The sequence below is a fragment of the Ostrinia nubilalis genome, chromosome 28, assembly GCF_963855985.1.
Source record: "Ostrinia nubilalis chromosome 28, ilOstNubi1.1, whole genome shotgun sequence".
Taxonomy (NCBI): domain Eukaryota; kingdom Metazoa; phylum Arthropoda; class Insecta; order Lepidoptera; family Crambidae; genus Ostrinia; species Ostrinia nubilalis.
In genome coordinates, this window is record NC_087115.1 from 2,171,403 (window position 1) to 2,184,143 (window position 12,741).

A 12,741-nucleotide genomic window follows, 5' to 3' on the forward strand; every position below is an offset into this window, starting at 1 on the left:
CCTGTACTTTAAACGACACCAATTTTGCCAAAACAAAACAAAACCGATATTAAAATCGTAAAATCCTACATCTACAGCGCGTCTAGACAATGTGATATTCGATATAGAGTTTGAATAAGTAGTTAGGGTGGACATACATCTACTGTTTTGTACGTAATTTAAGGACGAAAAGATCGCGAAGTCGAATCTATCACGAATTGCACTGTCTAGATGCCCTGTTTATTTATGATTAAAATAATATTAAAATACTTTTATTTAGGGATGATAATTATAAAAAAGCCGAACCTTAACTTCGAACTCCTCCTATGTTCTTCTGATTAATTTCGTTGCGGGTCCAATGACAGTTTAACTTCCCCGGGACAAACTTGACCTTCACTGGTTGAGTTATTGGCGGTCAATCTGTAGATCCTGGCTACACAGGAGTTGCAGCGGTGGTAACTAGAGGTGGGAATAGTCCCATTTAAAATTATGAAAATTTGACGATTAAATTACGAAAATCAAAATGGCGCCGTAAAAACGTCACTTCCCCCAAACCGATCTGTTGATTTAACTCTCTCATTAAAGGTTAAACAATGAAAATGAGATATTATTAAGTAAATAATGATATACTCTGTACCTACCTATAGCATAAAATATAGTATAATACATACATATGACATATAGAGTAAGGATGATATGATGATGCGAAATAAAAAATAAACAAGGCACTGTGTTTTATTTTACCCTTCCCATATGTTTCCTTGTTGCAAAATCATGCTTAATACTAAAGCCCGGTCGCCGAGCACGTATAATTTCGTCCAATGACCCGCTGTCGCGCTCGCACACTCACTGCTGCCGCCCGTTGCACAGTCGCGACAGGATAAGCAAGCGATAAGGATGGGTAGCTTGGGGTCATTGGACGAAATTCTACGTGCTCGGCGACCGGACTATACTAAGCCTACTGTTTGTCCGTTTTACATTTATGAGCCATCTTAAGGAACGGCTGGGACGAACAAGGATAAGCGAATCAAACTCGTGAGCCTTGTTAGGGTTACACTGGTTAAGGCGACCCTTTACAAGGCTTGGAAGCATGTGGGTAACAAGCCATTGGACGTGGAAAGGGTCATTAATTATACGTATATTTTCTACTTTGCCGAACTTTAGCGCGAGAACGGTTTGTCCAAAACATATGAATTTGGTCTTATTCAATGCAGGATTAAGTGCCCTTTAACCGTCATGAAGACCACTTTTCGATAGGGTAAGTCCTTTACGCGGTATAACCGGAAAACCGAAAAAGCGCCCCTTTCGGGGGCCCCCACCACTTAAGCACAACTCCGTCGAAGTCGAAAACTTAGGAGAGTCTTAATGGGCAACCAATGAAGCCATTAAAGCAAAAAAATCTTTTGTAGGAATTATTTCCGATTTAATCAATTTTTGTGTTTAATTCTACTGGCCTAAAAAGTTAACTGATGATTTAAAAATCAGCCCTAAGTTGCATACCTAATCCATATTTGGACACAAAATTATGTGTTTAAAAATTGAAATTTATAAAAACTTTCACCATAAAGATTGTGAGTAAAAAACCATAAAAGGTAGTTATTGTAATAAAAAACATAACCCTCCTAGTGGCGCAATCGGGTAAAAATACGAGATGCATCAAATTAATTTGATACGCCATCTATTGCAAGTATACGTACTAACAAGTTAACAACCAACGCATCAAAATGAAGAATTAACGCCATCTACCGTAGTTCACTTGTACTACATATTTATTTATTATTCATTATTGAGCAATTACATATTTGATCCAAATAGTAAGTATAGTAAGCGTTCTTGGTTGGCTGTTGGCTGAAATTCGCATTCGGGCCAGTGTTTATTTGTTATTGAATCACCAAACACATTATTGAAAACTTGAAGTAGATCAATCGATCATAATTCACGATAATCGATAATAATTATTGGCTTATTCCACTATTCCCCGTTGACAATCCCCGTCAACGGGGAATAAGCCCAATTATTTTATAAAGACCGGCCGCGGAGCACGCTCACTGCGGCCGCCCGTCGCACAGTCGCGACAGCAATATAATTACGCGCGAGCGATAAGGATGGGTAGCTTGGGGTCATTGGACAAAATTCTACGTGCTCGGCGACCGGACTTTATTCAGTACTTTTGGCAAGCAAACTGCATGATGCGTCTTAAAAATGTCAGTCAAAATAAAAGGCAATATTAAATAAAACTCTATATTAATATAATATAATAATAATGAATAATTGTGTGTAAACTCTTGCACGCTCCCTACGGCTTGAGCCGCTTGTACGTCGCGAGGTGGCTGTTCAGGTGTTGGGCCAGCTGGTCCGCGCGGACGAATGACGCCTGTGGAATAAGGGTTATAATCCATTGAATAAATTGTGAGGATAAGGGTCATATTTGGAAGTTTTCGGTGACTGGGACCTAGAACTAGGTCCCAATCGCCGGATTCGTAAAAAATAAATAATTCTCTTCCGGTGACTGGGACCACTCATAAATTTTAGTGCTGTACCGATTATGGCTTGAATGATATATTTTTTTAAGTTATCTATGAGTGGTCCTAGTCGCTGAAAGAAAAATAAAATTTTATGGATCCAGCGATCTCAGTTAATTGCGGGCCCAGTATTTGACTGTTTAAAGACATTCAAAGATAGATTGTAATCACAGATCACAGTAACTAAAGGGAGATGTGACAAGGGGGCGGGGCCGGTGTCGCAGCAATATGCCCAAAAACAGAACACATTGCTCGCGACAGCAATGATGACTACAGCGATGTCATAATGTGAACAGTTTACATTGCTTGCGTAGTTCAAACTGTGGACCCCTAGTGTCATTAGTGACTCCCTAGCGTCGTTAGTGACTCCCTAGTGTCGTTAGTGACTCCCTGTGTCTCCCTAGTGTCTTTAGTCACTCCCTAGTGTCTCCCTAGTGTCTCCCTAGTGTCTTTAGTCACTCCCTAGTGTCGTTAGTGACTCCCTAGTGTCTCCCTAGTGTCTTTAGTCACTCCCTAGTGTTGTTAGTGACTCCCTAGTGTCTTTAGTCACTCTCTAGTGTCGTTAGTGACCCCCAACTGTCTTAAGTGACCCCCTTGTGACTTTAGTGTCTCCCTTGTGTCTTTAGTGACCCCCTAGTTTCTATCTTGTCTTTAGTGACCCCCTAGTGTGTTTAAAGACCCTCTAGTGTCTCCATTGTGTCTTTAGTGACCTCCCAGTGTCTTTAGTGACCCCCTAGTGTCTTTACTGACTCCCTACTGTCGTTAGAGCTCTCTAGTGTCTCCCTAGTGTCGTTAGTGACTCTCTAGTGTCTCCCTAGTGTCGTTAGTGACTCCCTAGTGTCGTTAGTGACCCCCTAATGTCTTTAGTGACCCCCTAATGTCGTTAGTGACCCCTTAGTGTCGTTAGTGACCCCCTAGTGTTTTTAGTGACCCCCTAATGTCGTTAGTGACTCCCTAGTGTCTCCCTTGTGTCGTTAGTGACTCCCTAGTGTCTCCCTAGTGTATTTAGTGACTCCCTAGTGTCGTTAGTGACTCCCTAGTGTCGTTAGTGATTCCCTAGTGTCTTTAGTGACTCCCTAGTGTCGTTAGTGACTCCCTAGTGTCTTCCTAGCGTCTTTAGTGACTCCCTAGTGTCTCCCTAGTGTCATTAGTGACTCCCTAGTGTCGTTAGTGACTCCCTAGTGTCGTTAGTGACTCCCTAGTGTCGTTAGTGACTCCCTAGTGTCGTTAGTGACTCCCTAGTGTCTCTAATGCCTCCCTAGTGTCTCTAATGCCTCCCTAGTGTCTTTAGTGACCCCCTAGTGTCGTTAGTGACTCCCTAGTGTCTTCCTAGTGTCTTTAGTGACTCTCTAGAGACTCCCTAGTGTCTCCCTAGTGTCGTTAGTGACTCCCTAGTGTCTTCCTAGTGTCTTTAGTGACTCCCTAGTGTCTCCCTAGTGTCTTTAGTGACTCCCTAGTGTCGTTAGTGACTCCCTAGTGTCTTTAGTGACTCCCTAGTGTCGTTAGTGACTCCCTAGTGTCTTTAGTGACTCCCTAGTGTCTCCCTAGTGTCTTTAGTCACTCCCTAGTGTCGTTAGTGACTCCTTAGTGTCTCCATAGTGTCTTTAGTCACTCCCTAGTGTCGTTAGCGACTCCATAGTGACTTTAGTGACTCCCTAGTGTCGTTAGTGACTCCATAGTGTCTTTAGTGACTCCCTAGTGTCGTTAGTGACTCCCTAGTGTCCTCCCTAGTGTCGTTAGTGACTCCCTAGTGTCGTTAGTGACTCCCTAGTCTCGTTAGTGACTCTCTAGTGTCGTTAGTGACTCTCTAGTGTCTCCCTAGTGTCGTTAGTAACTCTCTAGTGTCTCCCTAGTGTCGTTAGTAACTCTCTAGTGTCTCCCTAGTGTCGTTATTGACTCCCTAGTGTCCCCCTTGTGTCTTTAGTGACCCCCTAGCGACTCCCAAGTGTCTTTAGTGACCCCCTAGTGTCTCCATTGTGTCTTTAGTGACCCCCTAGTGTCGTTAGTGACTCTCTAGTGTCTCCCTAGTGTCGTTAGTGACTCCCTAGTGTCGTTAGTGACTCCCTAGTCTCGTTAGTGACTCTCTAGTGTCGTTAGTGACTCTCTAGTGTCTCCCTAGTGTCTTTAGTGACCCCCTAGCGACTCCCAAGTGTCTTTAGTGACCCCCTAGTGTCTTTAGTGACCCCCTAGTGTCTCCCTTGTGGCTTTAGTGACTGTGGACCCCCGAGCTGTATAGCCTGGACCCCTCGCAGTTTTGGCGCACCTTGCACACGACGCAGCGGTAGAGCTGGCGCGCGTGGTTCTGCAGGTGGCGCGTGAGCGAGTGCGCGTGGCCGAAGCGCTTCCCGCACTGCGCGCACGCGTGCGGCAGCTTGCTGTTGGCGGACGACGCGCCGTGCGAGTGGCTATGGACCCCCGGCTGTCTGGACTGTGGACCCCTAGTGTCTTTAGTGGCCCCCTAGTGTCTCCCTAGTGTCTTAAGTGACTCCCTAGTATCTTAAGTAACCTCTTAGTGTCTCCCTAGTGTCTTTAGTGACCCCCTAGTGTCTCCCTAGTGTCTTAAGAGACTCCCTAGTGTCTTTAGTGACCCCTTAGTGTCTCTCTAGTGTCTTAAGTGACTCCCTAGTGTCTTTAGTGACCCCCTAGTGTCTCTCTAGTGTCTTAAGTGACTCCCTAGTATCTTAAGTGACCTCTTAGTGTCTCCCTAGTGTCTTTAGTGACCCCCTAGTGTCTCTCTAGTGTCTTAAGTGACTCCCTAGTATCTTAAGTGACCTCTTAGTGTCTCCCTAGTGTCTTTAGTGACTCCCTAGTGTCGTTAGTGACTCCCTAGTGTCTTTAGTGCCTCCCTAGTGTCTCCCTAGTGTATTTAGTGACTCCCTAGTGTCGTTAGTGACTCCCTAGTGTCTCCCTTGTATCTTTAGTGACTCCCTAGTGTCTTTAGTGCCCCCCCAGTGTCTGTGTGCCCCCCCAGTGTCTGTGTGCCCCCGTGTGTGCCCCCGCGCGTGGCCCCCGTGGCCCACCTTGCACACGACGCAGCGGTAGAGCTGGCGCGCGTGGTTCTGCAGGTGGCGCGTGAGCGAGTGCGCGTGGCCGAAGCGCTTCCCGCACTGCGCGCACGCGTGCGGCAGCTTGCTGTTGGCGGACGACGCGCCGTGCGAGTGGCTATGGACCCCCGGCTGTCTGGACTGTGGACCCCTAGTGTCTTTAGTGACTCCCTAGTGTCTTGAGTGCCCCCCTAGTGGCTGTGTGCCCCGCGCGTGGCCCCCGTGGCCCACCTTGCACACGACGCAGCGGTAGAGCTGGCGCGCGTGGTTCTGCAGGTGGCGCGTGAGCGAGTGCGCGTGGCCGAAGCGCTTCCCGCACTGCGCGCACGCGTGCGGCAGCTTGCTGTTGGCGGACGACGCGCCGTGCGAGTGGCTATGGACCCCCGGCTGTCTGGACTGTGGACCCCTAGTGTCTTTAGTGACCCCCTAGTGTCTTTAGTGACCCCCTAGTGTCTTAAGTGACCCCCTAGTGTCTCCCTAGTGTCTTTAGTGACCCCCTAGTGTCTCCCTAGTGTCTGTGTGACCCCCTAGTGTCTCTAGTGCCCCCCTAGTGTCTGTGTGCCCCCGTGTGCCCCCGCGCGTGGCCCCCGTGGCCCACCTTGCACACGACGCAGCGGTAGAGCTGGCGCGCGTGGTTCTGCAGGTGGCGCGTGAGCGAGTGCGCGTGGCCGAAGCGCTTCCCGCACTGCGCGCACGCGTGCGGCAGCTTGCTGTTGGCGGACGACGCGCCGTGCGAGTGGCTATGGACCCCCGGCTGTCTGGACTGTGGACCCCTAGTGTCTTTAGTGGCCCCCTAGTGTCTCCCTAGTGTCTTAAGTGACTCCCTAGTATCTTAAGTAACCTCTTAGTGTCTCCCTAGTGTCTTTAGTGACCCCCTAGTGTCTTTAGTGACCCCCTAGTGTCTTAAGTGACCCCCTAGTGTCTCCCTAGTGTCTTTAGTGACCCCCTAGTGTCTCCCTAGTGTCTGTGTGACCCCCTAGTGTCTCTAGTGCCCCCCTAGTGTCTGTGTGCCCCCGTGTGCCCCCGCGCGTGGCCCCCGTGGCCCACCTTGCACACGACGCAGCGGTAGAGCTGGCGCGCGTGGTTCTGCAGGTGGCGCGTGAGCGAGTGCGCGTGGCCGAAGCGCTTCCCGCACTGCGCGCACGCGTGCGGCAGCTTGCTGTTGGCGGACGACGCGCCGTGCGAGTGGCTATGGACCCCCGGCTGTCTGGACTGTGGACCCCTAGTGTCTTTAGTGGCCCCCTAGTGTCTCCCTAGTGTCTTAAGTGACTCCCTAGTATCTTAAGTAACCTCTTAGTGTCTCCCTAGTGTCTTTAGTGACCCCCTAGTGTCTCCCTAGTGTCTTAAGAGACTCCCTAGTGTCTTTAGTGACCCCTTAGTGTCTCTCTAGTGTCTTAAGTGACTCCCTAGTGTCTTTAGTGACCCCCTAGTGTCTCTCTAGTGTCTTAAGTGACTCCCTAGTATCTTAAGTGACCTCTTAGTGTCTCCCTAGTGTCTTTAGTGACCCCCTAGTGTCTCTCTAGTGTCTTAAGTGACTCCCTAGTATCTTAAGTGACCTCTTAGTGTCTCCCTAGTGTCTTTAGTGACTCCCTAGTGTCGTTAGTGACTCCCTAGTGTCTTTAGTGCCTCCCTAGTGTCTCCCTAGTGTATTTAGTGACTCCCTAGTGTCGTTAGTGACTCCCTAGTGTCTCCCTTGTATCTTTAGTGACTCCCTAGTGTCTTTAGTGCCCCCCCAGTGTCTGTGTGCCCCCCCAGTGTCTGTGTGCCCCCGTGTGTGCCCCCGCGCGTGGCCCCCGTGGCCCACCTTGCACACGACGCAGCGGTAGAGCTGGCGCGCGTGGTTCTGCAGGTGGCGCGTGAGCGAGTGCGCGTGGCCGAAGCGCTTCCCGCACTGCGCGCACGCGTGCGGCAGCTTGCTGTTGGCGGACGACGCGCCGTGCGAGTGGCTATGGACCCCCGGCTGTCTGGACTGTGGACCCCTAGTGTCTCTAGTGCCCCCCTAGTGTCTGTGTGCCCCCGTGTGCCCCCGCGCGTGGCCCCCGTGGCCCACCTTGCACACGACGCAGCGGTAGAGCTGGCGCGCGTGGTTCTGCAGGTGGCGCGTGAGCGAGTGCGCGTGGCCGAAGCGCTTCCCGCACTGCGCGCACGCGTGCGGCAGCTTGCTGTTGGCGGACGACGCGCCGTGCGAGTGGCTATGGACCCCCGGCTGTCTGGACTGTGGACCCCTAGTGTCTTTAGTGACCCCCTAGTGTCTTAAGTGACTCCCTAGTGTCTCCCTTCTGTCTTTAGTGACCCCCTAGTGTCTCCCTAGTGTATTTAGTGACCCCCTAGTGTCTGTGTGCCCCCCTAGTGTCTCTAGTGCCCCCCTAGTGTCTCTAGTGCCCCCCTAGTGTCTCTAGTGCCCCCCTAGTGTCTCTAGTGCCCCCCTAGTGCCTGTGTGCCCCCGTGTGCCCCCGCGCGTGGCCCCCGTGGCCCACCTTGCACACGACGCAGCGGTAGAGCTGGCGCGCGTGGTTCTGCAGGTGGCGCGTGAGCGAGTGCGCGTGGCCGAAGCGCTTCCCGCACTGCGCGCACGCGTGCGGCAGCTTGCTGTTGGCGGACGACGCGCCGTGCGAGTGGCTATGGACCCCCGGCTGTCTGTACTGTGGACCCCTAGTGTCTCTAGTGCCCCCCTAGTGTCTCTAGTGCCCCCCTAGTGTCTGTGTGCCCCCGTGTGTGCCCCCGCGCGTGGCCCCCGTGGCCCACCTTGCACACGACGCAGCGGTAGAGCTGGCGCGCGTGGTTCTGCAGGTGGCGCGTGAGCGAGTGCGCGTGGCCGAAGCGCTTCCCGCACTGCGCGCACGCGTGCGGCAGCTTGCTGTTGGCGGACGACGCGCCGTGCGAGTGGCTATGGACCCCCGGCTGTCTGGACTGTGGACCCCTAGTGTCTTTAGTGACCCCCTAGTGTCTTTAGTGACCCCCTAGTGTCTTAAGTGACCCCCTAGTGTCTCCCTAGTGTCTTTAGTGACCCCCTAGTGTCTCCCTAGTGTCTGTGTGACCCCCTAGTGTCTCTAGTGCCCCCCTAGTGTCTGTGTGCCCCCGTGTGCCCCCGCGCGTGGCCCCCGTGGCCCACCTTGCACACGACGCAGCGGTAGAGCTGGCGCGCGTGGTTCTGCAGGTGGCGCGTGAGCGAGTGCGCGTGGCCGAAGCGCTTCCCGCACTGCGCGCACGCGTGCGGCAGCTTGCTGTTGGCGGACGACGCGCCGTGCGAGTGGCTATGGACCCCCGGCTGTCTGGACTGTGGACCCCTAGTGTCTTTAGTGACCCCCTAGTGTCTTAAGTGACTCCCTAGTGTCTCCCTTCTGTCTTTAGTGACCCCCTAGTGTCTCCCTAGTGTATTTAGTGACCCCCTAGTGTCTGTGTGCCCCCCTAGTGTCTCTAGTGCCCCCCTAGTGTCTCTAGTGCCCCCCTAGTGTCTCTAGTGCCCCCCTAGTGTCTCTAGTGCCCCCCTAGTGTCTGTGTGCCCCCGTGTGCCCCGCGCGTGGCCCCCGTGGCCCACCTTGCACACGACGCAGCGGTAGAGCTGGCGCGCGTGGTTCTGCAGGTGGCGCGTGAGCGAGTGCGCGTGGCCGAAGCGCTTCCCGCACTGCGCGCACGCGTGCGGCAGCTTGCTGTTGGCGGACGACGCGCCGTGCGAGTGGCTATGGACCCCCGGCTGTCTGGACTGTGGACCCCTAGTGTCTTTAGTGACCCCCTAGTGTCTCTAGTGCCCCCCTAGTGTCTGTGTGCCCCCGTGTGCCCCCGCGCGTGGCCCCCGTGGCCCACCTTGCACACGACGCAGCGGTAGAGCTGGCGCGCGTGGTTCTGCAGGTGGCGCGTGAGCGAGTGCGCGTGGCCGAAGCGCTTCCCGCACTGCGCGCACGCGTGCGGCAGCTTGCTGTTGGCGGACGACGCGCCGTGCGAGTGGCTATGGACCCCCGGCTGTCTGGACTGTGGACCCCTAGTGTCTTTAGTGCCCCCCTAGTGTCTTTAGTGACCCCCTAGTGTCTTAAGTGACCCCCTAGTGTCTCCCTAGTGTCTTTAGTGACCCCCTAGTGTCTCCCTAGTGTCTGTGTGACCCCCTAGTGTCTCTAGTGCCCCCCTAGTGTCTGTGTGCCCCCGTGTGCCCCCGCGCGTGGCCCCCGTGGCCCACCTTGCACACGACGCAGCGGTAGAGCTGGCGCGCGTGGTTCTGCAGGTGGCGCGTGAGCGAGTGCGCGTGGCCGAAGCGCTTCCCGCACTGCGCGCACGCGTGCGGCAGCTTGCTGTTGGCGGACGACGCGCCGTGCGAGTGGCTATGGACCCCCGGCTGTCTGTACTGTGGACCCCTAGTGTCTCTAGTGCCCCCCTAGTGTCTCTAGTGCCCCCCTAGTGTCTGTGTGCCCCCGTGTGTGCCCCCGCGCGTGGCCCCCGTGGCCCACCTTGCACACGACGCAGCGGTAGAGCTGGCGCGCGTGGTTCTGCAGGTGGCGCGTGAGCGAGTGCGCGTGGCCGAAGCGCTTCCCGCACTGCGCGCACGCGTGCGGCAGCTTGCTGTTGGCGGACGACGCGCCGTGCGAGTGGCTATGGACCCCCGGCTGTCTGTACTGTGGACCCCTAGTGTCTCTAGTGCCCCCCTAGTGTCTCTAGTGCCCCCCTAGTGTCTGTGTGCCCCCGTGTGCCCCGCGCGTGGCCCCCGTGGCCCACCTTGCACACGACGCAGCGGTAGAGCTGGCGCGCGTGGTTCTGCAGGTGGCGCGTGAGCGAGTGCGCGTGGCCGAAGCGCTTCCCGCACTGCGCGCACGCGTGCGGCAGCTTGCTGTTGGCGGACGACGCGCCGTGCGAGTGGCTATGGACCCCCGGCTGTCTGTACTGTGGACCCCTAGTGTCTCTAGTGCCCCCCTAGTGTCTCTAGTGCCCCCCTAGTGTCTGTGTGCCCCCGTGTGTGCCCCCGCGCGTGGCCCCCGTGGCCCACCTTGCACACGACGCAGCGGTAGAGCTGGCGCGCGTGGTTCTGCAGGTGGCGCGTGAGCGAGTGCGCGTGGCCGAAGCGCTTCCCGCACTGCGCGCACGCGTGCGGCAGCTTGCTGTTGGCGGACGACGCGCCGTGCGAGTGGCTATGGACCCCCGGCTGTCTGGACTGTGGACCCCTAGTGTCTTTAGTGACCCCCTAGTGTCTCTAGTGCCCCCCTAGTGTCTTTAGTGACTCCCTAGTGTCTTTAGTGACTCCCTAGTGTCTTTAGTGACTCCCTAGTGTCGTTAGTGACTCCCTAGTGTCTCCCTAGTGTCTTTAGTGACTCCCTAGTTTCGTTAGTGACTCCCTAGTGTCTCCCTAGTGTCTTTAGTGACTCCCTAGTGTCGTTAGTGACTCCCTAGTGTCTTCCTAGCGTCTTTAGTGACCCCCTAATGTCTCCCTTGTGTCTTTAGTGACTCCCTAGTGTCTCCCTTGTATCTTTAGTGACCCTCTAGTGACTCCCTAGTGTCGTTAGTGCCTCCCTAGTGTCTCCCTAGTGTCTTAAGTGACTCCCTAGTGACTTTAGTGACCCCCTAGTGTCTTTAGTGACTCCCTAGTGTCTTTAGTGACCCCCTAGTGTCTTTAGTGACTCCCTAGTGTCTTTAGTGACTCCCTAGTGTCTCCCTTGTATCTTTAGTGACCCTCTAGTGACTCCCTAGTGTCGTTAGTGCCTCCCTAGTGTCTCCCTAGTGTCTTAAGTGACTCCCTAGTGACTTTAGTGACCCCCTAGTGTCTTTAGTGACTCCCTAGTGTCTTTAGTGACCCCCTAGTGTCTTTAGTGACCCCCTAGTGTCTTTAGTGACCCCCTAGTGTCTTTAGTGACTCCCTAGTGTCTTTAGTGACCCCCTAGTGTCTCCCTAGTGTATTTAGTGACTCCCTAGTGTCTTTAGAGACCCCCTAGTGTCTCCCTTGTGTCTTTAGTGACCCCCTAGTGTCTTCCTTGTGACTTTAGTGACCCCCTAGTGTCTGTCTTGTATCTTTAGTGACCCCCTAGTGACTCCCTTGTGACTTTAGTGACCCCCTAGTGTCTGTCTTGTATCTTTAGTGACCCCCTAGTGACTCCCTTGTGACTTTAGTGACCCCCTAGTGTCTGTCTTGTATCTTTAGTGACCCCCTAGTGTCTGTCTTGTATCTTTAGTGACCCCCTAGTGACTCCCTTGTGACTTTAGTGACCCCCTAGTGTCTGTCTTGTATCTTTAGTGACCCCCTAGTGACTCCCTTGTGACTTTAGTGACCCCCTAGTGTCTGTCTTGTATCTTTAGTGACCCCCTAGTGTCTGTCTTGTATCTTTAGTGACCCCCTAGTGTCTGTCTTGTATCTTTAGTGACCCCCTAGTGTCTCCCTTGTGTCTTTAGTGACCCCCTAGTGTCTCCCTTGTGTCTTTAGTGACCCCCTAGTGTCTCCCTTGTATCTTTAGTGCCCCCCTAGTGTCTCTAGTGCCCCCCTAGTGTCTCTAGTGCCCCCCTAGTGTCTGTGTGCCCCCGTGTGCCCCGCGCGTGGCCCCCGTGGCCCACCTTGCACACGACGCAGCGGTAGAGCTGGCGCGCGTGGTTCTGCAGGTGGCGCGTGAGCGAGTGCGCGTGGCCGAAGCGCTTCCCGCACTGCGCGCACGCGTGCGGCAGCTTGCTGTTGGCGGACGACGCGCCGTGCGAGTGGCTATGGACCCCCGGCTGTCTGGACTGTGGACCCCTAGTGTCTTAAGTGACTCCCTAGTGTCTTTAGTGACCCCCTAGTGTCTTTAGTGACCCCCTAGTGACTCCCTAGTGTCTTTAGTGACCCCCTAGTGTCGTTAGTGACTCCCTAGTGTCTCCCTAGTGTCTTAAGTGTCTCCCTAGTGTCTTAAGTGACTCCCTAGTGTCTTAAGTGACTCCCTAGTGTCTTTAGTGACCCCCTAGTGTCTTTAGTGACCCCCTAGTGTCTTTAGTGACCCCCTAGTGTCTTTAGTGACCCCCTAGTGTCTCCCTAGTGTCTTAAGTGACTCCCTAGTGTCTTAAGTGACTCCCTAGTGTCTTTAGTGACTCCCTAGTATCGTTAGTGACTCCCTAGTGTCGTTAGTGACTCCCTAGTGTCGTTAGTGACTCCCTAGTGTCTCCCTAGTGTCTTTAGTCACTCCCTAGTGTCGTTAGTGACACCCTAGTGTCTCCCTAGTGTCTTTAGTGACTCCCTAGTGTTGTTAGTGACTCCC

The 12,741-nt window shown here is 54.0% G+C and overlaps 1 protein-coding gene across 1 annotated transcript in view; it reads right to left on the bottom strand.

Annotated features, from left to right (window-relative positions):
• Nucleotides 1-2,206: 2,206 nt before the first annotated feature.
• Nucleotides 2,207-12,741, bottom strand: part of LOC135085358 (nucleolar protein dao-5-like) — a 58,916-nt gene continuing 48,381 nt past the window's right edge. The window contains exon 19 of the mRNA XM_063980148.1: nt 2,207-2,353. Coding sequence (XP_063836218.1) covers nt 2,276-2,353 — 78 coding nt within the window. The 3' untranslated portion in view covers nt 2,207-2,275. The remainder of the gene's footprint in view (nt 2,354-12,741) is intronic.